The following is a 27,234-nucleotide window of genomic DNA, read 5'->3' on the forward strand; positions in this document are numbered from 1 at the left end:
TAAGAAGTTATTTACCAACTTATTTTTCATAACATAATTAAACTAAAATTTTTTTTCTAATTTATTTTTTCATAGCATTATCAAATATTAGAATTTAAATGCTTCTCTTTTCCTTTCACTAAAAGAAATACTATTGGATGAGCTGATACATCCCTAATAGAGATTTCGATACTTAAAACTTCAGCGATGACGCTAATTTTTCAAGTTAAAAGAGTTTGCTAGTCTAACATGATCAAAACTAGAGTCTCCTGGCTCTCATTTTTCCATGTTAATTGCCGTTGTTCCCAGCTCTCCACTGAAGCGTTCTCATATCTTTTGCTCTCTCCCACTTCTCAATGTTCCTCAGCCTAGCGTACATCTTTCGAATCCGATTGAACTTTGGAGACTGATCAACTATGATACTAGCTGTTGAAGGGTTCTGGCTGAAGACTACTTCATGCCAGTCTCGGAATGAGTCCATTCCTTCAGTAAGTAGTTGCCAGAACATGCCGCCTGCTGCAGCACCTCCATTGCTAGCTGATAAATAAATAGCTGAGTAGACACAAGACAGTATTGAATATATAGTAGCTGGTCCCTTTGGTTATCATTCGATGTTCTCAATGATTTTCCGAACTCTGTGAACAGAACTTGCTTCTGAAGGATGCTCTGTGCATCTTGGATATGATCGTTAAGCCAATTGTTCAAAAAGGATTCTTGGCTTGCTTCACCTGAACAAGTTAGCCTGTTCATAGAGAAAAATAGCCGTATTTGGTGAGGAACGTCTGTGTTGCCAGGAAAAAATGCTATATGCTCAGACTTTTACACCGCGTGACATTACAGAACAAAAGGCAGGGATAGTTTTAGGCGGAAAGTTTATGCTTAATACCATTGATCAGGGTAGGAATGAGCAGCAGCAAAGTCAATGCCAGGGATCTGATTGTTGGCAATGAAATCTGTCCCTACGTGAAAGTTTTTTAATATTTTTTTTTAAAAAAACACTTTAAAATCAATCTTTACGACATTCCAACCCCTTACAAACCTGCTTCTAATAAGTGGTTTCCATCAATAGATATCAAGTAAGAAGCCATCTCTGTGATCCGAGCTTGCCATGCAAAGCCACGTTAAGTAAAATCAAACAGTGGTGTTTTATTTAATAATTTGTAATCAAATCAATTTTCTTACTCACGAGTTGATAGCTCTTAGTGGGGACGTATTTGCGTGCTGCTTTTCTTAAAGTGACCTTGTTTTTGTCCGGCCACGTTAACGAGATTAATGCTACCAAAATTCTCACCTAATCCTATACCAACAGTAATACTGGGCCTGTTAGTTAAATTAAATTTATTGCGTTAACCTCGAGGGTTGGTGGCAGGAAATCTAACAGATAAGATCTGATCTGGTGAGTTCTTATGAGCATACAAACTCTATTTGGAGGTGTTTAGCTCTGCAATTTAATCTTGTTTTTTTTAAAAAATATTTTTTATATATTTTTAAATAAAATATATTCTGAAAAATAATTTCTATAACCCCTTCAGTGATTTTAGTAAATTTGGAAAACAACATTAAAGATGCGTTTGTTTCCTGAAAAATGGTTTCCGAGAAATCATTTTTTAAACTTTCATGCGCTTGATTTCCAGGAAAGTGTTTTTCTTTTATTTTGGGCGGAAAACACTTTCCAGAAATTATAAAAAATTTAAAAATATCATATTATTTGTTGATTATGTCAAATTTGGTCCTCAAACTTTTGATTGCTATATATTTTGTTTGAATTTTTTTTTCAAATTCATCCCTTAAAATTTGATTTAATTTGATTTTTATATTAACTTTGGTCTTTATTTTTATGATTATTATTTACTTTTCTCTTATCATTTTTTAAATTGAAATTTTTTATCTGTTAGATTTAATATCTATTATTTTGATTATTATTTATTTTATTTTAGATAATTTATGAAATTAGATTTTTTTCAATTACATTCTCATTCAACTTTTTAATTTGTAAAATTTATTCCTTATTATTTTAATAAACTTGAAAAAAAAACATTAATAAGCTATTTTCCAGCTCATTTTTCATAACATAACCAAACACTGAAAAGTTTTTTCCAACTTACTTTTAATAACACTACCAAACATTAAAAAATAATTTATTTTTTTAGAATTCACTTTTCAAAAAAAATCATTTTAAAAATAAAAATTACTTTTCTGAAAACTCTCCGGATTCAAAAGATAATAAAGTTGAGAGATATTGAAGGCTGAAAATATTGTATTCATGAAGAGAATCAGACATGTACAATAAAAAAGATAAGATAGGGAGAAGTCTAGCTAACCTGAAAGGTCCTTCCTGATGGATCTGAGACACATCTGGGTTCATTCATGAGCTCCCAAACCATTATTGTTGGCTCATCTTTGTAAGGGACTCCGGTGATACTGTTACGTCTTGTGAGAATAGCCTATACAATATATACAGCAAAGATAGAAGGAAAGGACATTGAGAGAGAGAGAGAGAGACTACACTAGTTGGATCATTTGTTTCTCAAGCTGTAAGCCATGAAAGGATGAATAATGACAACAATGGCAAGGAGACAGAAGGAGAGTCACCCTCACCTTGATATGACTCCTGTAGTATCCTTGACTGGCTGCCTAGTTCACAGACTATTTTTCTCCCTCTAAAGTCAACATAGTTGTTCACCCAACTCAAAACTAGCTTAATACCATGCCTCCTAGCTTCCTTCCTAGTAGCTATTTAACCTTTTAACAAAGGATAAACCATATCATTAACAAAGGATGGAGAATTTGAAAAGGCTAAAAAGAATGTTACCAGGCAAGATATATCATGACTGCCTGGAAAGTTTGTTAATTGTAGTGGCCAAGTGAGACATGTAAAGCTCTATCTTGACCATCATTGAAAGCCCGAGTTCTTGCGAGGCCATGTTCTTTAGCTTCTTGGAAAACAGATGTCTGTCACTTTGTCTCTCTGTGAAGGGTCAGTTGCAAAGTACATTAGCCACTAGGCATTGAAGCCATTTGCGTAAAATGGCCTACCATTCAACAAAAATTGCACTCCTTTGGTAGTTATGAACCCTTCATCTGTCTCCACTTGGAGAAAAATCCCCTGTTTTTGAATGAGAAGAATCGCAGAAAAAGTAAGGCCCCAGTGCTTCATGTTCTTTCCTCTCCCTTTCCTGCCTTTTTCTCAATGCATCAAAGAATTATGTCCCTGTAATGTCAACAAGTCTGCATTTCTTTTATTTAGTGTACGTTTCTCCGGCCCTATCAATTAAGGTGGGTGAGAAAAAAAAAAAAAAAAAAAGATTTCACTTTTCTGTAACAGGATTCAAAAATAAGCATGTGGGTGACCATGCTTAAGTGTATAAAAATTAATTTCAAAACTATCTGTCTTTCTGTCTTTGTGTCTTTTATTCTTAGTATCTTCGTCTTTTTTTATCTCACAAACCAAATGCAATATAAAGGTTGATAAAACTATAACACACAAGATAAAGTTTTTTTTAAAAAAAAACATTTACCTACGGCCTAAAGTTAATAAATGACTGGTTAGAAACGTAACTGAAGCTTTGGCAGTATATTTGAAGGCAGAGGTTACATTTTCAGATCCTCCGGTTATGATTAGAGAAAATTTTATCATTATTCGAAGGTTCTCATTGGAGTTTAGGATGAAATACTGTGAAAAACTGCAAAATTATGATTTAAATATGTTAATTTTCGATTTTGGTATTATAAAATTTCTCCTCCTTCTCGAATGTAATTAACAAGCTTCGGAAAAGTCTATAAATTATTTCAGAAATGGCATTTCGGAATTCGAAATTCGATGCCTGGGAATTCAAAGTGCGTGTTGGTTGTCAAAATCCAGTAGATTGCCTTAATAATCTTTAAATCTTTTTTCTTTTTTTATATCTCATCCAAGTATTCAATAGGGCTTCACATGAGGATGCTAGGATCCACAAGATTGATGGCCTAGTTTAGAAATCGTTGACAGGCGCGCGCGCGCGCGCGCACAAGGATTACCACTGTACCAATTTGCCAGTTTTTATACGTCTAGGTAGTTGAACGGCTCCAAAATCAAGCGCAAGTCACGGGGACGTTTAGGACAAGCCCTTCGGAGGCTTCATTGGTCGGAGGTGAGATAACCTGGTGAAGCACTGGCCTGAGGAAACTCAGAGGAGAAACCAGGGGCATTGAAAATCTAGGAGTGGCATGTTTAGTTGATTTGACCCTGGAGACACTGTGTTTTGAGTGTGAGTATTCTACGGCTGGTGATGTTGTACGAGGAAGGTCCACCAAGGATCCAAAGGCACAATGAGACCCTAGCAAAAGCGAGTTATCTCCTGCTAAACGTTTATTGTTGTACGTAGTTCATCAAGTGGCATGTTGAGGTGTTTAGTTCTCTAGTCCTATCGAAAGAGAGTTATCTCATGGTTACCGAAGTTATGCGTTTTAAATAGCGTTTTATAAAAATTATTATTTTTATTTTATTTTTAAATTATTTTAATATGATGATCTCGAAAATAATTTTTTAAAAAATAAAAAATATTATTTTAATATATTTACAAATAAAAATCATTTTAAAAAATAATGACTACCATTACTACATTTACAATTACGCTATATCTATGATTTCAACATCTCCGCCAACAGTCGGTGCTGAACATGGTTGATGAATTTCAGGAACTCCGCGTTGAAATATAACAGTAGACATCAATATCAATAAAACCAACAGTTTTGAGAGTACTCTACTTTTTCCTCTTAAGTGGCATAGTTGGGCTCTAATGCACGGCTTAGAAGTGAGAACAAGGAACGGTTTGAGCTCACATCAGCCAAGAATGTCACAGATTTCTTACACGAAACTCCATGTCCCCCACCATGTGAAAGAAGGCTCCATATCAACAATTTCTTGCCATGAACATGCAGCTACCTACCATGTGAACCATAATTTAAAATCTCCATTTTGATGTAACTTTCATTCCCTTTCAATTCCTTACTAGACATATAACTTGTGATATGCCGCAAGCCTATTTTTTTTTTTAACATATAACATGGATATTTAGATAATTGTAGTATTTGTAAAGAAAAAAAAAACATAATACTCGAGACATTAACTTGACTGGATTCAATAAGACCTGGTAATGTAATAGTTTGATTTAAACTATAAACAACGATAACATACAAACTACATATGAAATATTTGGTAATAATTAACTAAAACAAAAAAGCTACTAATATTATATCCAAAAGAAAAGAAAAGAAAAGATTGCTAGAGATTCACCATTATTCTACTGTGGACAATGCTTACCATCAGAAGACTTTGCTGAGATGGTTCGAACCCCACAACAAAAGAGTGCATAGCGACATTAAAAGAAGTTGCATGAGTTGCTAAAGCAATGTCACGAGAAAGAAAAAAAAAAGTGATCATCCGTTTATATTCAACCAATCAATTATATTTAACTCAAGAATAAAATTTATTTATAAAAATAAACTTAATTAAAAACAATAAAATAAAAGACCTAGAAAACCCAATCAAATAAAAAAAAAACAAAGGATAATATAAAGGACACAAGAAGTTGAAAAGAAAAATAGAGTTCAATCTCTAATTAAATAAATGTCAAAGGACAAAACTGAAAAAACATTAAATTTAAAAAATATTAAATAAAACAAATAAATCATGAGCGAACCTGAGTTAATTTTTAAAATTTACAACCCATAAAATCTTAAACACGAGTTTAACGAAGAAGCTAAAATTCAAACAAATTAAAAGTTAAAGGATGAAATCGAGTAAAAAATAATTTAAAAATTTTGCAAAGAAAAAAAAACTAAAACAATAAAGATGAAATCAAATACAAAAAAAAATAAAAAGGTAAAATAAAAAAAAATCTCATACATATAGCATCACACTTACATGACTTCTATTTCATTGATATGAAATAAAATTAACTTTTTTTGTTTCGTTTTTAGCACTGTAAACAAATAAAATAAAATAACATAATAAAAAAAAATATTTAAAAATATAAGTACAATTTCATAATCAACAATTAACTAATACTCTAAAATGTTTCCCCACATATTTTTTTTTTGTTTTCTTTCTATTCCCTGCATGTTTGTTCGTTTTTTTTTCCATTCCCCATGTTTTTTCTTTTTTTCTTTTTTAATTTTTTCTAAAATTATCTTCTTCTTCTTTTTTTTTTGTGTTTTTTTTAAATTATCTTTGTTGATTTTATTTTTTTACTATTGAACTGTTTGAGAATTTAGCTTTATAGTTTTTTTTTTGAAACATTGTCGATTACTACAGTGTTTTCCTACATGGTTTTTGTTTTGCTACAGTGTTTTTCTGCATATTTTTTTTATTGAATTATCTTTGTCGAATTTATTTTTTTAATATTGAGATGGTTAAGAATTTAGTTTTATAGTTTTTTTCTTTAAAACATTGTGGATTGCTACAGTGTTTCCCCACATGGTTTTTATGTTTTTTTTATGATTTTTTCTAAAATTATCTTTGTCGATTTTATTTTTTTAATATTGAGTTGGTTGAGAATTACAATTACAGTTTTTCTCACAAAATATTGTGGATTGCTGTAGTGTTTCCCTACATGAGTCTTTTTTCTTCTTTTTTTCTTTTGTTTTTTTTTTATGATTTTTGTTTTTTATATGATTTTTTTCAAAATTGTCTTTGTTGCTTCTATTTTTTTCATATTAAGCTGGTTGAGAATTTAGCTTTGTATTTTTTTTAAACAATGTGGATTGCTACAGTCATTCCCCACATGGTTTTTTTTGTTATGATTTTTTTTAAAATTGTCTTTGTTAATTTTATTTTTTTAATATTGAGCTGATTGAGAATTACAACTGTATATTTTCTCAAAAAACACTATAAATTGCTATGGCTTTTTTATATATATTTTTTAAATTATCTTTGTAGTAACATTATAAATTGCAATAATCTTTATTCGTATAATTTTTTTTATATTTTTTTTTTATAAGTTTAAAACAATACACAAGCATATCACAATCTCGCAGTGGTACAAGGACTTGACATCTAGTTATTATCTGCAACACGTAAGTTACAGACTACGAATTTTATTTTACGGTTGTCATCTCCGAAAGTGCAGGTTCGCAAATACATGGGAGTTAGGTGGAATAACGAGATTCTAGATTTGTGTATTTGGGGATGTCATGAAGCAGACCCAAGCTTGCCTTGAAGTCGATCTCTTTGTTACGTTCACAGTATATTCTCTCGATTCTTGTCCCTGTGATGAAGCTTGCATAACTGATGGGCCGTACTTTATGCTTTTCTGGAGAAGGCTCCCGGTCACGATTGAGCCTCGGGTGGATGTAGACCCGAAACTGTTATGGTCCCCAAGCTCTTTGAGTGCAAGCAACCTGAATTAAGCTCCAAGAAGGGCACGCTCCTTGCTCCGAGTCAAGGTTGTCGGCTCAGTTCAATGTTGTCTGGAATAGCAGGAATATCCAACTTAGCTATTCTACTTTCATTTTGTCTGTTTTTGTAAATAATATTATATATATATATTTTTTTTAATCTCATCATTCAATACTTATTTATTATAAATTAAACTTCATAATTTATTATGAATTATTTTTTCTGTTGTTATCTCCATCTCAAGACTCATGTCACATGTTTAATGAGTTAATACAGTTGACTCGAGTTTTTTTGTCTATTTTTATTATTGATTTTTTTTTGTTCATCACTTAACATCTTCAACATTTAGTTGATTATAAATTAGGTTCTCAATTATTTAGTTTGTTTTCTATAAAGTTATCTTAGTCTCATAATCCGAGTAGACTTGGGAACATTTTATTGTGTTCCTTTTTCAAATTGATTTTTTTCTCTAATCTCATCGTTTAATAATGAATTTATTGGGAATTGAGTTTTATAATCTATTTTGATTTGCTTTATAATGGGTTGTCATGGTCTTATGACCCGAGTCGTGAATTTAAAAAGTTAACCAGGGTGACCTAGTTCAATCTAGTATATTGTCATCTTAATATTTTTTTAAAAAGGATACCATCTTAAATTGTTTTGTAGTCAAACTATGTTTTTACCAGTCATCCAAGTTGATCAGATCAACTCCCACATGTTTTTTTTTCTATTAAAAAATTGTTAGTTGTGCCTAAATGTTTTTTTCTCATTAAAAAAAAATGATCTGACTCGAAAGAAGCGCGAGACAACAATCTAGTGTTTACTAAATAGAAATGTATAAATTTTAAAATTATCTTTAGATATTTGATATTGCGTTTGAAATTTAAATTGCATAGTTTTAAGTTAATTTATCTTTGAATTTAAATCAAAATTATGCATCTGAATTAATATTTTGAATTTATATATATATAAAATACAACCCAAAATGATACAACAAAATGCTGATAGATAAGAAAATTTAAGAATTTTAGAAGAAATCAATGTAATGATTATGTGTTTGTTTTCCACCTGCTTTTGTGTTTGCGATGCAAAAAACACAGCAAGGTGTTTGGTAACTGTTAAAATTGTGTTTTATACTGCGGAACCCACTAAAAATTAAGTTTGAAACGCAGTTTTCATGAAGCAGTTTTTACATGTTTTTTAACTGAGTTTTGTTTAAAACACTGTTTGTTTTTGCGTTTCAAAAGCACTTTTGAAAAAATTTAAATTTTATTTTTATTTTTTTCTTTGCTTCAAATTAATATTTTTTGGTGTTTTTAGATCATTTTGATGCGATGATATCAAAAATAATTTTTTTTTAAAAAATATATTATTTTAATGCATTTTCAAGTAAAAAGTATTTTGAAAAGCAATCGCAATCACATAACTACCAAACATTTTAGTACATGTTTTTTACTGTACATAAACTTTAACCATAATTTTTAACAAACATGTATTTAAATTCAACTAACCTCAACTAACCATATTTTTTATAAATTATAACTATAAAAACTATTCTGCCGTGCTGTCAAAAAAAAAAAAATTGACCTCGTTTTGACATTAACAAGGAAGAAAATTACATGGAAATTGCATTAAAAAACTGAGGTAGTTTGAATTGGTATCCTTGGTGTGGGTCCCCATATGGCCTTGATAGCTTGATTTGCCCCAAAGCAACCCCACCTTCGCTTTGGGCCCGACAGTGCCTTGATGGCGAACACTAAACAGCGGGCCCCTCCCCGGACAAGACCTGCACACACCCATGATCAAACATGGTTTATCGACCACCAATCAAACGAGGACACGAACACTTAATAATTGAAAACACACTCCTTGATCACGTACAAGACTGGAGATTGGTCTGATGAAGCCTGGGTAATCATTTTTATTTTAGTTTGATTTTTATTAAAAAATAATTAAATTGATTTTTTTTTAAAAAAACCGGTTTAAATTAATCGGTTTCGGTTCAATTAGGTTTTTTTAGAATAAAAAAAGTTCAAACTAGTTTGGCTGAATTTTTTCCGGTTTGGCTCGGTTTTTTCTAATTTTTTAGTTTGGATTCAGTTCCGTTTTTTTAGTTTTAAACTTATAAAATCAAAACCAAACTGAACTGGTTGATTTTTTTAAAATTCTAATCGGTTTAATTAATTTTTTTTAATAGTTTAATTTTATTGATTATTTTTTATTTTATTTTTTCAGTTTAATTAATTTTTTGATTTTTCAATTTTTTAGTCACGCTTATTTATGAGATGAAGGACAAGAACTCTCATCAGTTAAAAACAAATTCCTTGGAAGACCCCTTAAGCAACCTCTAGCAAAATAGACTTATTAGTCTTTTATATTTCTAGGGAATTCTTCAAATCTAATAATTGAAATTTCTGAACAAGTCATTTGAGAAATAACAGTTTTCGATAACTGTTACACCACTTGTTGAAAAAAAAAACCGTGGTCATTCCACTTCATTATGCCCTGTTTATTTTTAGGTTAGAAAATGTTTATGTAAAAATATAACTTTTTATTTTAAATAATTTTTTATATATTTTTAGATTATTTTAATATGTTAATATTAAAAATAAAAAAATTATTTTTATATATTTCTATATAAAAAATATTTTGAAAAACAATCACCATAACAATATCAAACTAATATCTATATATATATATAAATTGCTTTAAATCAATTTTTATCAAATACACTATTAATTTAACTTGTTTTCACCATATAAAAAATGCATTTAAAACTAAAAATTAAAATCAAAATTTGCTGTCATAAGACTCGAGAGGTTATCCGACCTTGTAAGAAGGCGTACAGGTACAACTCACGTGTGCAACGAGGAGCTGATCAATGGACACCGAATTAAATGCGTTGATCGGACGAATGACGTGGCCCCACCAAACTCCTGTTCTTTTGACTGAGAGCTCACCAAAAACATTCTGGAAGTTGACAAACGGTCACACTAGCTACTAGTCCACCACAATAATATACTCATCATCTCTTATTATTATAATGGATGTCTGATAATAATTGTTTTTATTTAAAAATATATAAAAATAATTTTTTTATTTTTAAAAATTTATTTTTAATATTAATATATTAAAATCATATTAAAATATTAAAAAAAATTCAAAGTAAAGCAAAAATTAAAAAAATTTAATTTTTTTTTCAAAAACACTATTAAAACACAAAAACAAATAGGTCTACTTCAAGTTCAAGGTAGTTGGGTTGATGGTTTTGTGGTGGTGTTTGATAATGTTATAAATTTTTTAAAATAGTTTTTACTTGAAAATATATTAAAATAATATTTTATTATTTTTTTAAAAAATTATTTTTAACATCGTCATGTTAAAACCATAAAAAAAACATAAAAAAAATTAATTTAAAAAAAAATCAATTTTTTTCAAAAACACAGCAACACCACAAAAAAAATACACTACCTTTACATTATTTGAAATAAATTTTATTTTTACACTAATCATGATCATGGTCACTATATTCTATTTTAAGATGAAAACAATGTTTGTTTTTGCATTTTAAAAGCATTTTTGAAATAAAAAATTTTCTTTGCTTCAAATTAATATTTTTTTTTTATGTTTTCAAATCATTTTGATATGCTGATGTTAAAAATAATTTTTAAAAAATAAAAAAATATTATTTTAATATATTTCCAAGTAAAAAACATTTTAAAAAGTAACCGAAATAATATTTTCAGGTAATGGGTATTTGTCTTTCTCTTTTTTTTTTCTTTGTATACTATTTACTGTCACTTCCACCTCATTAATCGAGTTTTTTAATGATATCTCTATAATTCTTAAAAATTTTAATTTAGCACTAATTATTGCTATATAGAAAATGATAACGGATGATTCCACTTTTAAATTATTATTTTTTTAGTATTTTAGTTTCCTTGTTTTTTCGATGAAATATCACCATATGGATAGAATCTCAGGAAGGATGGAATGAGAGAAAATTATTTAAAAAAAAATGATGAAAAAGAGCTTTCTTAACTACTTTAATTTTTATTATTATTTTAATTTTCAAAATAACATTTTTTAAGTTTTTATCTTTTCTCTCTTTTTTTCCCTCAGCTTTTTCCACATAGAAATCTAATTCTACCGCTAGCTATATTGATGGTGGAAACGTTTCAAATTAAAATCTACAATTTAAACTCTATCAGTGCATCAAAAGTCCATTATTTATTATAAAATCTGTAAATATTTAATATATTTTATTTTTTTGGCTTGGAATATTTTCAAAACAACACTACTTCTCATAACTTGTTTTAAAAGCTATTTTACATAAAAATTCAAAAACATTTAATTTTTCATTGTTGGGTTATACGTTACTAAACTCTACTTGGTATGTATTAAAAATACGTGTGAAAGAGGAAACAACAAGAATTAATTAATAGAGCTTTTAATAGCATGTCCGGATCAAATAAATATTTTTTTGTGATTATATATATATATATATATATATATATATATATATATATATATATTAACTTGATGCATTTTAAATTCAAACACCATTTTACAACATGTACACAGCATGAACAGACACTCTTAAATAATTCGATGTTTTTTTTTGATACATTCTTACAATTCCCTCGCTGAACTAGGAAAACTTAGAACAGCTCATAATTGGCCGTTTTAACAATAGAATATAGATGGCAAAGGCACAAATCATGTAGGCAGGAAATTGTGTAGCTGCATCCACCTTATACACGAGGGAAGACTGTCAGCTCAGCTAATCATCTGCTTGATGGCTAACTAAAATTGATGCGTGGTAGGCCGTACCAGAAAAGTTAACTAAAATTGGTGGCCCAAGAACTGGACGTATCTATTTATGAGACAAGCAAGCAACGCCGAGAAGCCTTACCAAGCTTTTCTAGATTAGAAACACCAGACATTGCTTTCAATTTCCTACCTGACCCGAGTTCTCTCCACCATCTGTCTGAAAATTAAAGATGGGAACAGAAGCTGAAACAGTGTGTGTGACAGGTGCATCAGGCTTCATCGGATCATGGCTAATTATGCGACTACTAGAGAAAGGTTATGCTGTCCGAGCCACCGTCCGAGACCCTGGTCAGCCTCTTTCGACCATCATATACATCAGTTTCATTGAAGCTTCGGTTTATGATTTCTCTTGTTATTTTCTCCCTGACAGATAACATGAAGAAGGTGACGCATTTGCTGGAATTGCCAAAGGCATCAACCCACTTGACTTTATGGAAAGCTGATCTTTCTGTAGAGGGGAGTTATGATGAAGCAATTCAAGGGTGCACAGGAGTGTTCCATGTTGCCACTCCCATGGATTTTGAGTCCAAGGACCCCGAGGTATACATGATTTCTAACTGTACCAGCTTTGAAAATGCCAACAGTTTTTCTGCCAAAGGCGATTACCCAGCTTACGAGAGACTGGAATTAATTTCCTCTACTATATCATTCGCCGGAAAAATGTCTATAGCCGGCAGCTTAAGCATGTTTTGGACTATTGTATTTTGCTTCATTAAGCTAATTTCGTGGTAGCAAAATATAATGGTAAAAAACGGTAATTGCTAGTAAACAATTTTGGAATTACAGTGAAATCATTAATGTTTTGGCAGAACGAGGTGATCAAGCCAACAATCAACGGAGTACTGGACATCATGAGAGCATGTGCCAATTCAAAAACAGTTAGAAAGATAGTATTCACGTCATCTGCAGGAACTGTGGATGTTGAAGAAAAGAGAAAACCAGTGTACGATGAAAGCTGCTGGAGTGATTTGGACTTTGTTCAGAGTATAAAAATGACTGGATGGGTTAGTACTATATTAAGCACCTAATTAATTCCCCCTTCCTTTCCTTTGCTGTATAAAATCAAAACATGAAATTTCTAATTGATATAAATCTTTAAACGTACCGTGGGGACCAGATGTATTTCGTGTCCAAGACTTTAGCAGAGCAAGCTGCATGGAAGTTTGCTAAAGAGAATAACCTGGATTTTATCAGCATCATACCAACTCTTGTTGTTGGCCCATTTATCATGCAATCAATGCCACCAAGTCTCCTGACAGCACTTTCATTGATCACTGGTACTGCATCTCCTACCCTTTTTTGTGCTGATTATTAAATTAGTGTTTTTGAATATGACATGGGGAACCATACTTTTCTTGCGACAACAGGAAATGAAGCTCATTATGGGATTTTAAAGCAGGGACATTATGTGCACTTGGATGACCTCTGCATGTCTCACATCTTTTTGTATGAGAATCCAAAAGCAGAGGGCCGCTACATCTGCAACTCGGATGATGCTAACATTCACGATCTTGCTAAATTACTCCGAGAAAAATACCCAGAATACAATGTCCCTGCTAAGTAACTTTCTCACCTAAAACAATCATAAATTATCCTTTCCCTTGATAGTTATTATCCTTTTCTTTCTCTGGGCCTAATTAATTAAATCTTGTTGGATCAGGTTCAAAGATATTGATGAGAATTTGGCGTGTGTTGCTTTCTCATCCAAAAAGCTGACGGACTTGGGTTTTGAGTTCAAATACAGCTTGGAGGACATGTTCGCAGGTGCTGTGGAAACATGCAGAGAAAAGGGACTAATTCCCCTTTCTCATAGGAAACAAGTCGTCGAGGAATGCAAAGAAAATGAAGTGGTCCCTGCGTCCTGATTGTTCCACGGTCCCGTTATTCCATAACTAGACGAATGCCAATCGCACAAGCTATACACTACAAATAATTGTTGTCTTTGACCTTGGATTTGCCGCCGACGGCTTTTGCACCATGATAGTGGTGTAAGATTATTGCCCACTTAATGGCCTGTTTTATGTGCTTTGTTTCTCAAATTATGTTCATCGCTGGCTTTGATCAATTTACTATATTGTACCTTTTAATTGAATTATGATTAAAAATAAAAGACAAATAAAAACCTTTTTGTCGTTTGCATTTCTGTGTTTTTTTTTAATTAAGGAATAGTCAGGATAATTATTTTCGGTTCAATTTTGTTTTAGATAGAAAATAACAATTAAATTAAATTTATTTTTTCAAGATTCAAAATCAAACCAAAACCAAAACCAATTTAAACTAACCAATTTTAATTTGGTTCAGTTAGTTTTTTTGGATCAAACCGGGCAAAACCTTATGAACAATCTTCCATCCAAAAAGGTACAAGCGTCATGAATCTCTATAAAACTCAGACTATCCCATCTTTGATCAAGTACAACACAGAATAAACCTCAAAGAAGCCTGCTCTATTAGATGATAACCATGAAAAACAAACAAACAAACCATTTCAATTTTTTTTGTCCTTAAAACCAAAAATTGGCTGAAAGGTACTTGAAGTCTTGAAGTAATAGTCAAAGTGTCATTGGTCCTAGAACAATAAATTCCATGGCACTAGTCTCTAAACAAATCGTTTCACTCAACTTTTCCTCCTAAAAGTATTATAAAACGATAAGAAAAATGAGAACGAAAGATGAAAGGGACTTAATTTTTTTGTTTGATGAAAAAAATCAAATAAATGTTTAGCTTGATAGCTAACACCCACTACACCACTCGAAGGCCTGACCGTAAGTATTAGGCAAGAAAAGAATTTAAAATCATTTGGGAAATATATCAAAAGTTTGAGTGGTCTTAAAGAGAACTGGTGATCGGGAGAGATTGAGACAACAGTGAGGGAGGGGGAGGCGGCTGTGATTTGGGGAGAGAGAAAACAAGAGAGCAGTGAGAGAGGGTGCTACAATTTAGATAGCATGTAGTATTTGGTTGTTTTTCAAAAAACAATTTATTTAAAAATATATAAAAATAATATTTTTTTTTAAAATTCAATTTTGACATTAATATAATATCAAAACAATTCAAAAATATCAAAAAACAATTAATTTCAAGCAAATAAAATTTAAAATTTTATAAAACACGATTTCCACTAAAAAAATAAACATGTCCTAGGAATATAAAAGGGTTGTGAGTATAGGTTTAATTTTAGGTTTTTCGTAGCCTTTTATAATAGGATTTAATATTGCTGGTAGGTCTAATTCATTTAGATTTAGACTTTTGAAATCAATCACAACCAAACTAAAAAAGATTTTGGTTTTCTACTCAGTTAATTCAATTTTTTTATGGCATGTGTTTTTGCTCATAAGGTATGCTGGTAGTTTTTTTTTATGTTTATTGTAATTTAAATTCATTCTGATAGTTCAATATTTATGTTTAATTCCTTTCATGCATGTGGGGTTGCGCAAACTGAGTTGCTCGGAATATGATTAAGGTTTGTGGCTTGGAAACGAGTGAGTGGTTAGGGATTTTGAGGTGTTTTTAAGCTAGCATGACGTATTTGCAGATGCAGTTGCTTACTTATTCTTTTGCAGGACATCCCTGACCTGGCAAAATATGCAATAGTACCTGTTATTAATAGCCTGACTGATGACGACCATCTTTGCCAAATGATGGCTGATGCTCTCATGAAAATTGAACATGGTGGCCGGTTGGAAGGAACCATGGTTAGTTCATCATGCTTTCTATGTATGCTTTGTTGTCTTTGCACTACATGAGTTGCATACGATTCTAAGCTAAATCTGTCTACTGCCTACAAATTCAGGTTGTTTATGTTGGGGTCGGGAATAACGTTGTATACTCTTGGTTGCTGTGATACCTTTCCACTTTGTGCTTGCCCGAAAAGTTTTGAGCCTGATGCGGAAACTGTATAGAAGGCACAACATTTTGGGATCGGAAAATTTGAGATTACTAAAGACCCACAGGAATCAGTTAGAGGAGCTGATGTTGTGTACTCTGATGCGTGGCTGCATTAGAGGTAATTATTTTTTGTTTAATTCGGTTTTTACCTATAAAAAAAATAACTAAATTGATTTTTTTTATTAAAAAAAACAACTGAAACCGAACCGAAACCAGTTCAAACTGACTGGTTTCGGTTCGGTTAGGTTATTTTTCAAAAAAAAACTGGCAAAAACCTGTATTGTGTTTGTGCTTAATGTCATGTGATATTTCATTACAAGATTGCATAATCTTCTGTAGAATGGTGTAGAATGCTTAATGTCTTGTCACTCTCATTAACAACAGAAATGGAATTTTAAAAGCAAATAGTATTTGGCACCAAGAGTGAAAGAAGAAGAAGAAGCAGCAGCAGCAGCTTGTAAATATTAGAGCATCTGATTGAATTGTTTTTAGAGAAAAGGATGAACGTTAAGAGATTGGTTCATAATCAACAAAGGCTTATCTACGAGGAGCCCAACACTTCTCCAAGCCTTGTTGGAGATCTACCAATCTGCAAGATGAAGATTGAAAACTTGTTAGACGACTAGATCTGTGAAGTTTTGTACAGTGATGGGAAAATTATTTTTATCAAGCTGAGAGTGTGAGAGATTGAGATATGAGAGTTCTGAGATTTGTGAGGGCTGGGGGGCGGCTTGTGAGGGCTGCGGGGTAAGGAGTAAAGAGATGCTAGGTTAAAAATTATAAAGTGTTTTTATAATATTTTTTTTAACCGAACCGGTTCGGTTCGGTTCTATTTTTTCAGTTTCAGGTTTATTAAACTAAAACCGAACCGAACTGAATTTTTTTAAAAAAATTCTAATCGGTTTAATCAATTTTTTTTTCGGTTCGGTTTTTTCAATTAATTTTTTTTTTTAATTTTCTCAGTTTAATCAGTTTTTTAATTTTTTTACACACTCCTAAGCATAGGCAAAAGGAAGAGGCTGCATATTGTCATCAAGTACTAGAAGGATTTCAGGCATATATGCTGCTTTTTTCCAAAACTATTGATGACAAAGGTTTTAAGCTTCTCATGCAGGAAATAAGTAAAACCCAATTTACTGTTAGTTTCAGGCTTATTCATTGTACGTTCATTAAATTATCTTTGTTATGTAAATTATCTTTATTATGTTTTGATATTGTTATATATTATTTTAGTGAAAATAAATATAATATAAACTATATAAAGATATATGAGTGATCAAGAGAGGATTCATTACTGTAAATAAATTAAAAAAAATATTCCACATGTTCTCCAATAATATTAATTAATTGGGGTAGATAAAGCAGTATGAGATTTAAAAAATATTCCACCGTAAGTGATCAAGGAGCGTGCAAGATGATGCAATCAAGCTGCACATGCTTGGCTTGCGATCTCAGATCAGCCATACCCAAATCCCAAAGCATCCTAGTTCGTAACTTCATTTAATCTGATGGGACGTAGAATCTTGTGGGTGGAATCCGTGCATTTGGTTTTCTGTGGAAACTTGAACAACAAAGGTAGCTGCAATTTAGTGACCATTGTCCGTTTGAAGATTTATAGTTTCTGCATATTATATCTATGCTTGACATTCCCCCACCCCGCATTTTTTGGTCTGGATCAAACCAGGGGCACATTGAAGTATGAACTAGCAGCAAGGACCCCTTTTGACAGCTTTGAAATTGCATATAAATGGGCATATGAGTGCACTACAAGAAATGGCCTAAGTATTAAAGACCAAGGATACAAATGTGGGTGTGTATTGCCTACACTAAAGGATTGAGGATGCAAACTTGGACATGAATTTTCTCTCCAGAGAATGCAACCTTAGGGATGAGACTTGACATTGTCTACCGTTCTTCTGCACTGAATTTGTTCCAAGCATCCTGGGAGAAACAAATAAAGAAAAGAGCATCACTTGAACAATTCAAGGACAGAGAAAAGGATGAAAAACATAACAGCTGCATGGCATTATGGCTTAGTTTCCATCCTGAATGCAATATGTTGTTAAGTGCCATTTTTAAAGTTAAAGACCAAGACGTCTGCAATTATCCATGCTTTAGTCCAACTAGGCCATGACAAGCTACAGATAAATTTCCTATGAGAAGAGGAAACAGTAGCACACCTTTAGAAGATCAAAAACCTTCTCACAGGTGTATTTCAGCTGTATGCTTGCACCTCGTTGTTGCAACTTGTCAGGGTGAACAAATAGCGTGGCCTTGCGATAAGCTTTTTTCACAGCAGTACTTGACACAAGTTCAGTCAAAGGAATTGGCTGCCAGCCACTATCAGGGCCAAGGATCTGCAAGCAAGGGAAAATACTGTTAGAAAAAGAAGCTTCAAGGGGATAGCGCATGAGATAATCCCATTTGAGCACAACTGGATATTTATTTTAAACATAACAAATAATCAATTTATAATGTATTAAAATCTAGAAAAGTGATCTAATAAGCTAGCTAGTAAATGTAAGGTCAATAAATTGTGAAGAAAATCATAAATCCGTAATGCATCATGGAGTGAATTTATAGAACTTATGGACGGGTATAAGCGGGAAGGTTTCTACACACATATGGCAGTGTTGAAAGCAGAGCACGCAAGTTCCTCTCCTTCCCACTTGACCATCTCTTGACATCAGCTTCCAAAGTTTCTGCCAGTCTCTGCCATCGATATTCAGTAGAAGACAGTGAGAAAAGTATTAAAAAACTAAATGAAATTAGAAATGTTTTCTTATCTTATCTGAGCAGCTAATTACATTTCTTTCTGCCTGCTCTTTCTGAGCAAGAAGTTCGCGCATATTCTTCTCTGCGAGAGCTTTTGCCTGGAAGAGACCAAAAAAAGAAGCATACTAGTCAGAAGTCGAAGAATTAAAATTCCTATATCTGAATCAGGTGCAAGGAGCATACCGCACGCTCTGCTGTTCTTTGATGCCTTTCCAATGTGGCTTTATTCCTTGGATCGGATTCACCATTACCTCCATTAAATCTTTCTGTTGAGTGGGGAAATAAAAAAGTGAATGTATTGCTTAGGAGCAGCATAGAAGCCCATGTGAGTTCAATATCCTTATGAAATGATAGAGCTTTCTATATATCATATTAACGTACTTACCACCATGATTTGAAGAGCCTGGATACCTTGAACTGCTAGAAGGACCTGGGTCATTGCATTGTTTATCCTGCTAGAAATTCCGCAACAGTTAATTTTCCATGCCAAATGCTTTTACGAATAGCATAAAAAAGCAATGAAAATACAAGTAAAGACACTAACTCTGGAATTCATCCCATTATCTTTTGAAATACTTGAAAATCTCTCAGCTGCAGACTTTTCAGCCTGATTTCTTGCTTTAAAAGCAACCTTCTCAGACAAAGCTTTTTCAAGGGCACGCTGCCTGGCCTCTGTGGTTGCTCTCTCTACTGCAGCACGTTCAGCTTTTAGTTTGGCTTCAAATGAGGCCTTCTCAGCTGCCAACTTATTATTGGCCTCTAGAAGAGCCTTCCCTAGCCTTTCTCTGACCTCAGCCTTTAACCTTTGATGAGCTTCTGCAGCTGCTCTCTTGACAGCAGCCCTTTCTCGGGCTTCTGCAAAAGCCCTTTCACGAGCTTCTTGTATTGCCCTTTCGACAGCTATTCTCTCCTTTTCTCTTTCTATTTCCCTCACTTTTACTTCTTCCTTTTTACTGAAGTGTTTCTTCTCCACCTCCAATTTCCTTTGCAAATTATCTTCAGCTTCCTTCTCTTCTATTGCTGGATTCTTGCAATGATTCTCCTCTTTCTTGCTGGTGCTTTGGTTCGGTTCCTCTTCCAAGGATATCTCTGTGGTCTTCCCTTGCCCTTCGAATATAGGTTGCTGACTTGCTTCAGTATCTACACCATTACCTACCCATCTATCTTCCTCAGAAGATTCAAAAGAATTCTTGTCTTTTTCATGATTTGTTGCAACTTCAGACTCCTTGACATCATTATTATTTTCTCCCAATTCGTGAGCAGCTTCTTCAACACAACACTCTGGATCATGAAGTGATTCTGTCTCGTCACTGGACCATCTTTCATTGTGAGATGATATCGAACTTTTCTCACTTTCTTCATTATCCGTGCCAACTTCAGGTTCACAGATATCAACATTACCATTATCATCCATTTCATTATTTACTTCTTCAAAGCATTTTTCCTGATTGGACATGTTCTTGTATTCTGTCACATGATGCTCATTTTGCTTGTCATCAAAGTTAATGTCATTTTCACCTAAATATATCCCATTTTCTCCATTAAGAAGAGCCTCAGTCACATCTGCAGTTTGCTTCTTAATCCTATCGAGTCCAATGAGACCTTGAGTGAGGCCTGCAATTTCACAATTCTGTTGCTCCAGGTTGTTCGCATCTTCAACTGCCTCTGACTCCTTCTCAGTCCCTTGTAATAGAGGGGAAGATTCAGTTACCCTCATTACCCTTCCATTCTCCTTGACAGTAAGTACCTCTGCCTTTAAATCCCCAACAGCAAAGTTTATTTTACATCCCAAGGCATTGTCACTCCCACCCAGGTTCTCATTTTCATACTGCTCATTTGCATCCTCGGCCATTTCAAGATTGTCCCCCTCGTATCTTAAGGCCTGTTCAGTCACTTCCATGGTCTTCTCATCTTGTTCCCCCAGGCAACTCTTGGATCTTATCCTCTCAGTTTCTATCCCTTCGCGTGCCTTCTCTTCTCTATTCTCAGTTTCATTTATCTGATCACTCTTTTTGAGTATTTCCTCATCATCCATGAGTTCTTCTGGCTTCTCACTCTCTTCTATCTTACCCTCTTCGCCTAATATTTCTCTTCTGTGCAAGTCATTTAGTTTCTCATTTTCTTCTAGGTTCCAACCTCCTTGTTTCATTTCACATTCTACCCGGTCCCATTCTTTTCGCTGTCCCTCCATGTTTTCTTTCTTCTCATATATCTGATCGAGGCCTCCGTCGCTCTCCTCTCCAATAGGAACTTCATCTGATCTATTCTCCATTTCCCTATGATCTAGTGCCTCCCTTTGTTTCTTCTCGGTTTCCACCCAGTCCTGAGGATCTTTTAGTCCCTTCATATCTTCATTTTCCTCCAACTCCTGGACTGGAAGTTCTGCGTTTTCTTCAGTTCCATTCATCTGATCACTTTTTTTTAGTATCTCCTCATCATCCACAAGTTTATCCAGCTTCTCATTCTTTTCTGTCTCACCATCTTCGCCTGATATTTCTCCCCTGTGCAAATCATTTAGTTTCTCCGCATATTCTTCCAGGTTCCAACCTCCTTGTTTCATTTCACATTCTACCCTGTCCCGTTCTTCTAGCTGTCCCTCCACATTTTCTTCTTTCTCATATATCTGATTGAGGCCTCTGTCATTCTCCTCCCTAATAGGAACTTCATCTGATCTATTCTCTGTTTCCTTTTGATCTAATGCCTCCCTTCGTTGCTTCTCGGTTTCCACCCAATCCTTTAGTTCCTTCATATCTTCATTTTCCGCCAACTCATGGACCGGAAGTTTTGTGCTTTCTTCAGGTTCATTCATCTGATCACTTTTTTTGAGTATCTCCTCATCATCCACTAGTTTTTCTGGCTTCTCACTCTCTTCTGTCTCACCATCATCGCCTGATATTTCTCCCCTGTGCAAATCATTTAGTTTCTCCGCATATTCTTCCAGGTTCCAACCTCCTTGTTTCATTTCACATTCTACCCTGTCCCGTTCTTCTTGCTGTCCCTCCACATTTTGTTTTTTCTCATATATCTGATCAAGGTCTCTGTCATTCTCCTCCCTGATAGAAACTTCATCTGATCTATTATCCGTTTCCTTTTGATCCAATGCCTCCCTTTGTTTCTTCTCGGTTTCCACCCAGTCCTGAGCATCTTTTAGTTCCTTCATATCTTCATTTTCATCCAACTCCTGGACTGGAAGTTTTACGTTTTCTTCAGGTTGGTGAAGATTTTCCAGCACAGTTTCACAGTCATTCCATTCATCAGAGACTGTAGGTGTTTGATAAGTTTCTTCATGGTTATTAGAAATTCTCGTTTTGTTTTCATTTTCTTCCGGATGGCAAACTTGTGATGGCTTAACAAAGTTTGCATATAAATTCCACCGAAATGCTCCTACCACTGAATTTAGTTCTCTCTCGACCTTGTCCTCATTAAAAACTTCCTCAGTGCACTCCTCTGGCTTTTTTATTTTTTCTTCTGCAGTCATCTTCTCGCTCCATTTATTTTCATGATTATATGATGCCATTTTCTCTGCATTGTCTGACTGCTCAAATTCTGATGGCATTTCCCTGAGCTCCTCATAGTCCGCAGCTTCAAAAAACTCTTCTGTTGATTCCCAGTCTTCTGCTTCCAGCCTATTATCTGTTCTAGTTGATTTGGATTCCTTGCTGTGTGTTTCTCCAGCAGCATTATTAGCAAAAGAAGATTTCTTCTCATCTCCAAAATCTGGAGTTAGTTGGCTTGCTTTTGACACATTACCCTCTGATACGCCAGTGAATTCTTGCTTTGCAGTATCCTCTTTTTCACGCATTTCCCGATCCACCAGCTCATTGGATCTTTTTAATCTTTCTTCAGTTTTAACCTCGCTCTTCTGAGCTTTCCAGCTTTTATTAAAGCCTGTCTTTGCACGATTTTGAAACCCTTCGTTCTTTCTTTCCATCAATTCTTTTGCAATTTTAATCTTCATTTGAGCCTCCTCTATTGCCTTTCTAAGTGCAGCTGCTGAGGCAGCAGCATCTGAATTTGCATCCATTTCCTCATCAGAAGAAGCTAGTAAATCTGCACCTCTAGAAGCATCATTTCTAGAAACTCCAAACTTGGAATTCTTTGATATATCGGTGCCACCAATATTATAGCTGGAATTAGTTGGTGAGCTTGAAGGTGGACGTCTGCCTAGGCCAATTTCAAATGCATCAAAAGGCATATCATTCGAAATGGATCTATTTCGACTTGATTTCTTCTGAAACTCAGCAGGACTTCTAAAACTATTTGTGTCAGCAATTCTGGGTTGTGGACCTGACACAGCTTTCCTGCGAGCTGTGTCTTCCTTCACACTCTTACCAACATTAGCATTGAGATGAGAATCATTTAGGACTGATCGTGCTGGCTTGCCACCTTCAGTCATCTTTGAGGGAGTGATTTCATCAACTAGAAAAGTATAGCCAGGAACTGCATGAAGTTGAGCAACACGTGTCATTCCATTTGTCCCATTTTTGTTCCCTGGGTTGCTTTTATTATAAGACACGTTAAGCAGTTTTACACCATCAATCGACTGGAATGGCGCTTCAGGTGATGAATCTTTTTGCTCTTTTGAGACATTAGAATGTTTTGACCCGGCATTCCGCGACCTTGCTTCAGCTAGAGACCTACACAATTTTGGGCCCAAAACAAACAAATAATCATTTTCCACCTTTACAAATTGAATATCCCATCAACAAATCCATTCAATTGTCAAGCAAACAAAACACTAAACGGAATTCACTCATAATTTTGGGGAATTTTTTCGCAGTACACCATCTATTTCTTTGTTTGGCTCAAGGGTTATCATTTTAGAAGAAAAATGTTTGAATTCGGTAAAGAAAAAGTTTCCTCCCCTCCTTGAAAAGCAAAAGAACACCCCCTGTTACAGCCTCTTTCCAAGTTTAAATTAAGCAAGCACATTATGACATTACTTCTTTTCAAATTCCATGCTTGTTCTGCTAAAACTAAGAACATATAACCATGCACAGCTTCAAGTCTAAACCACTAAATCCTTAAATTAAGCCTCGTTTTCATACTTATAGATCCAAAATTTCACTTATATAACTTCAAAAATTCCAACTTTCGAAATAAAAAAAGGAAAATGATAGAGAACAGGGTTTAAGTCCACACATACCGAGTTCCATTGATAGAACTCTTGACTTTCTTTCGTTTAGCAAAGAGTTCTTCGTGAAGCAAACCAAAATCATCATCTCCAAAACCACCGAAAATAGTGGCGTAATCAGCCCTTTGTGCACCAAAAGAAGAGACCTTACTGTTCTCATTCAGCTCGGGAACATCAAGAATCGGAATCGATGAAGCAGTAGCAGCAGTCCCACCAAATATCTCTCTATAATCCAACACTCGAGCCCCGAGCTTCACTGCACCACCACCACCACTAAAAACGCCGTCGTACACATGCTTTCCGCCATGTCCACGGTCATAACTAAACTTCTTTGAAAACGGAGCAGCAGCAGAGACAGAGGAGACTTGCTGGTGCTCCATTCACAAAGACAGAGAGGGTATTAGTTTAGGTTTTACGCGTTTTGCTTTTGTTTAGGTTTGGTTTTAACTTTTGTTTTTGGTTTTGGTCTTCTCCGAGAGAAACGGTTTGGTCTTTCTCTGTAGATAGTTTTTGCAGAGTCAGACACGAGAGAGAAGACGTTAAAGAAGAAAAAATATTGTCGTTAATTAAGGTGTTTGATTTGTTAATTGTTACTGTTATTTTATTTATAAATATATTAAAATATTTTTTTAAAAAAGAATTATTTTTAATATATCAAAATAATTTTAAAATTATTAAACAAATTAATTTAAAATAATAGAAAAATTAAATTTTCATAAAAAGCAACGGGCACAGTCATTGGGCGGACGAGATAGGGTGGAAGACGAGAAATTCAGGTAAATATTGTTTTGAATTCGCGAATTCAGGTAATTTCTAATTTTTTTTGATTTTTTTTTTGTAAAATTTATTATTCTTTTCAATTTCACTGTTTATTAAAAAATTTATTTTTATTTTCAAGTCAATTTGGTTCTTGTTTTTTTATTTTATTTTTATTATCTTACTAAATTGATTTTTCTTTTCAATTTCACCTTTTAATCAGATATAAAATTTATTTTGTATTTTATCTTTATTTTTTAAATGCTATTTTTAAGTTTTTTTATACAGTTAAATTATTTTTTTCAATTTCATCCTTTAATAATTGATTGATTAAAAATTGGACTTCATGGTTTTTCCATGTGGAGTGTTTCGAGTTTAACAACCTAAGTTACAAGTCTGAAAAGTTAGTATGATTTTTTTTATAAAAAAAAACTTTATAGTTCTCTTTATTTTTTTATCTAGTTATTTCAACTCATGATCTGAGTCACGAGTTTGGTCGGATATCCTGAGTTGACTCGACTCTGATTACCAGGGTTATAGGTTTATATATCATGCTAACTCGAGTTGATCATGCCTGCTTTTTATTTTTATTTTTTACCCCATTTTGTTCCTTTGTATTTAATAGGTTGTGAACTGAGATATATCATTTGCCTTATTTTGAAAAAATATTTTTTCTCGTATTATTCTAATTACTTTTCCGTTTGTGTTTGATTCAACTACTATTATTTCCTTTTTATTTTTTTGTTTACTTGAAATAAAATCAGTTTATTTGATCTAGTCGAGTCTATGATACAAGTCGCACGTTTTTGCAACACCTGAACATTATTTCTTGCACAAAAAAATAATTTGATCTTGTGGCGAAGCGCGAGCAGTTAGGCTGGTGGATTCTAATTCCAAGGGGTTTTTTATAAGTTAATTTCTTTCTTAATTTTTTTAATTTTGAATTATTTTTTTAAAAAATATATCAAATCAATATAAAAATACACTTTTAAAATAGTCCATGAATAAAACTTAATCTTGGAACAAAATAATAACTTTCATGTAGCAAATTTAAATCCCAACTTTTTTCTTGGATTTCCATTTATTTATATTTTGAATTTCCTTTGGTAGTCGAAGGTAAGTTATTTATTTATTTATATGGGACAATAAAGTTTATAAAAAAAAAAAATTTCACAAGCTAATACAAGGTATAAATCAACAATCTTGAGGGGTAGAAAACAACAAGTGATTAGAATAAGGAAAAAAAGTTTTTTTTTCTTTCTTATGGTTGATATAGATGTTTTTCAGTATAAAGAGTGATTTCTAAAACAAACTAATTTATATAATTTGAGACAAAGCCGACAAGAGACATATGCCTAGACCCTTAATAAGCCATGAAGAACAGCATAGAAGGAGTAGGGAAACTCGCTTGGTTTAGCCCCTCAGAAGCGTTGTTGACACAACATTAATTTCCACAAATATCCATCTCTGAATTGGATCTGAGGTGTTTATAAAGTTTAACAAGGCAACGCTAGCTCCAAGGTAGAGGGCTCGTTTTATCATTTTTAAACTCTTTCCCAGAATAGCTAGACAGTACTCCCCAAAACCAGCTGCTCATCCCAGATACATGGAAGGCTCGTTTTTTATCCTCTGTAAACTTTTCCATATTGGCTAGACACACCCAGAAACCAGCTGCTCATCCTAGATACATTTATCCTCGGATCAAAACTAGTCTAAGACATGATCATGTCTGTACATTAAACGAAGGCACTCCTCTTGATCATGTGTTCCTTGAAAACAATCGCGTTATCGTCGTCATCAACAGTACACAGTTCACAAAAATCTGAATTCAAGCAGCTTTGCAGTGGTCCATGCATTGTCATTAATGGCTTCTGTCTTTGAATAGTCTAAAATCGTAGATAACAAACACACACCGACCACTCTATCTCTTACATACATATATTTGTGGGTTCAATGCTATGTGTCTTGAACCAAAAGGCACGGATTTGAAATATTAACCATATTTCTGTGCGGCAATTTTTTTTGTTCTTTAACAAATAAGATAAGTGAAGTACTATGATATTGTAAAATAATATTATTTTCACGGGGAAATATTAATATGTTTTTCAATGTACAGAAGGGATGGGCGATGAGTTTGATTTTTGGATCATTTTCAAGCCTAATACCTAGTACAAACAATCAATTCCAATCATCAAATTCCAGTTAGAGATGCTTGGTTTTTCAATGTGATCGACCAATGAGTTCACTGCCGTACCTTCTCGGTTGGGGACAGCCTAGGGTTTGGTATTCAAGTTTGTTGGCAATTTTGATTATTCAAACAAGTCGAGTTAAACATTGCGGTGTGTTTGAGAATTTTTCCATCAAATATATATTAAAATAATATTATTTTTTTATATAAATATATAAAAAATATTGAAAAAATATATTTTTTTTTTAAAAAAAAAACAAAAAATAATTCAAAGAATACTTTAAAAAATAGATTGAATCACATTAC

At 33.3% G+C, this 27,234-nt stretch overlaps 2 protein-coding genes and 1 long non-coding RNA gene across 5 annotated transcripts; 1 reads left to right on the forward strand and 2 right to left on the reverse strand.

Moving 5' to 3' along the window:
- Positions 1-171: 171 nt before the first annotated feature.
- LOC18096116 (uncharacterized) lies at positions 172-3,184 on the reverse strand. 2 transcript variants are annotated; one of them, XR_002980361.2, is made up of 3 exons: positions 2,578-3,184; positions 2,301-2,423; positions 172-721 (listed from the first exon to the last, which is right to left on the reverse strand). It is a non-coding gene; the product is annotated as an uncharacterized LOC18096116 (long non-coding RNA). The 2 variants fall into 2 exon arrangements; XR_002980360.2 differs by lacking the exon at positions 2,578-3,184 and having other exon boundaries at positions 2,301-2,564.
- Positions 3,185-12,244: 9,060 nt separating this feature from the next.
- LOC7471942 (dihydroflavonol 4-reductase) lies at positions 12,245-14,329 on the forward strand. The gene is made up of 6 exons (XM_002300723.4): positions 12,245-12,478; positions 12,561-12,730; positions 13,000-13,194; positions 13,308-13,467; positions 13,558-13,750; positions 13,851-14,329. Exons 1-6 carry the CDS (start codon positions 12,361-12,363, stop codon positions 14,053-14,055), a joined length of 1,041 nt encoding a protein of 346 aa, XP_002300759.1. The 5' UTR covers positions 12,245-12,360; the 3' UTR covers positions 14,056-14,329.
- A 3,450-nt stretch (positions 14,330-17,779) lies between these two features.
- On the reverse strand, positions 17,780-24,542 carry LOC7479734 (auxilin-like protein 1). Of its 2 annotated transcripts, none has more exons than XM_024595292.2 (8): positions 23,997-24,542; positions 19,395-23,487; positions 19,236-19,305; positions 19,034-19,116; positions 18,883-18,948; positions 18,698-18,787; positions 18,256-18,432; positions 17,780-18,016 (listed from the first exon to the last, which is right to left on the reverse strand). In XM_024595292.2, the coding sequence occupies exons 1-8, from the start codon at positions 24,362-24,364 to the stop codon at positions 17,981-17,983; spliced, it is 4,983 nt and encodes a 1,660-aa protein (XP_024451060.2). In that variant the 5' UTR covers positions 24,365-24,542; the 3' UTR covers positions 17,780-17,980. The 2 variants fall into 2 exon arrangements, with proteins under 2 accessions (XP_024451060.2, XP_024451061.2); XM_024595293.2 differs by having other exon boundaries at positions 19,236-19,302; positions 23,997-24,541.
- Positions 24,543-27,234: the final 2,692 nt, after the last annotated feature.

This window comes from Populus trichocarpa, chromosome 2, assembly GCF_000002775.5.
Source record: "Populus trichocarpa isolate Nisqually-1 chromosome 2, P.trichocarpa_v4.1, whole genome shotgun sequence".
Taxonomy (NCBI): domain Eukaryota; kingdom Viridiplantae; phylum Streptophyta; class Magnoliopsida; order Malpighiales; family Salicaceae; genus Populus; species Populus trichocarpa.

Excerpts from the sequence above, each read along its gene's own strand:
- LOC7471942 (XM_002300723.4), top strand. The coding sequence starts at position 12,361 with ATGGGAACAGAAGCTGAAACAGTGTGTGTGACAGGTGCATCAGGCTTC. Across the intron at positions 13,468-13,557 it reads AGCACTTTCATTGATCACTG|GAAATGAAGCTCATTATGGG; the intron begins GTACTGCATCTC and ends TTGCGACAACAG. Across the intron at positions 13,751-13,850 it reads GAATACAATGTCCCTGCTAA|GTTCAAAGATATTGATGAGA; the intron begins GTAACTTTCTCA and ends TTGTTGGATCAG.
- LOC7479734 (XM_024595292.2), bottom strand. The coding sequence starts at position 24,364 with ATGGAGCACCAGCAAGTCTCCTCTGTCTCTGCTGCTGCTCCGTTTTCA. Across the intron at positions 23,488-23,996 it reads AGTTCTATCAATGGAACTCG|GTCTCTAGCTGAAGCAAGGT; the intron begins GTATGTGTGGAC and ends AAAATTGTGTAG. Across the intron at positions 19,306-19,394 it reads ATAATGGGATGAATTCCAGA|CAGGATAAACAATGCAATGA; the intron begins GTTAGTGTCTTT and ends CGGAATTTCTAG.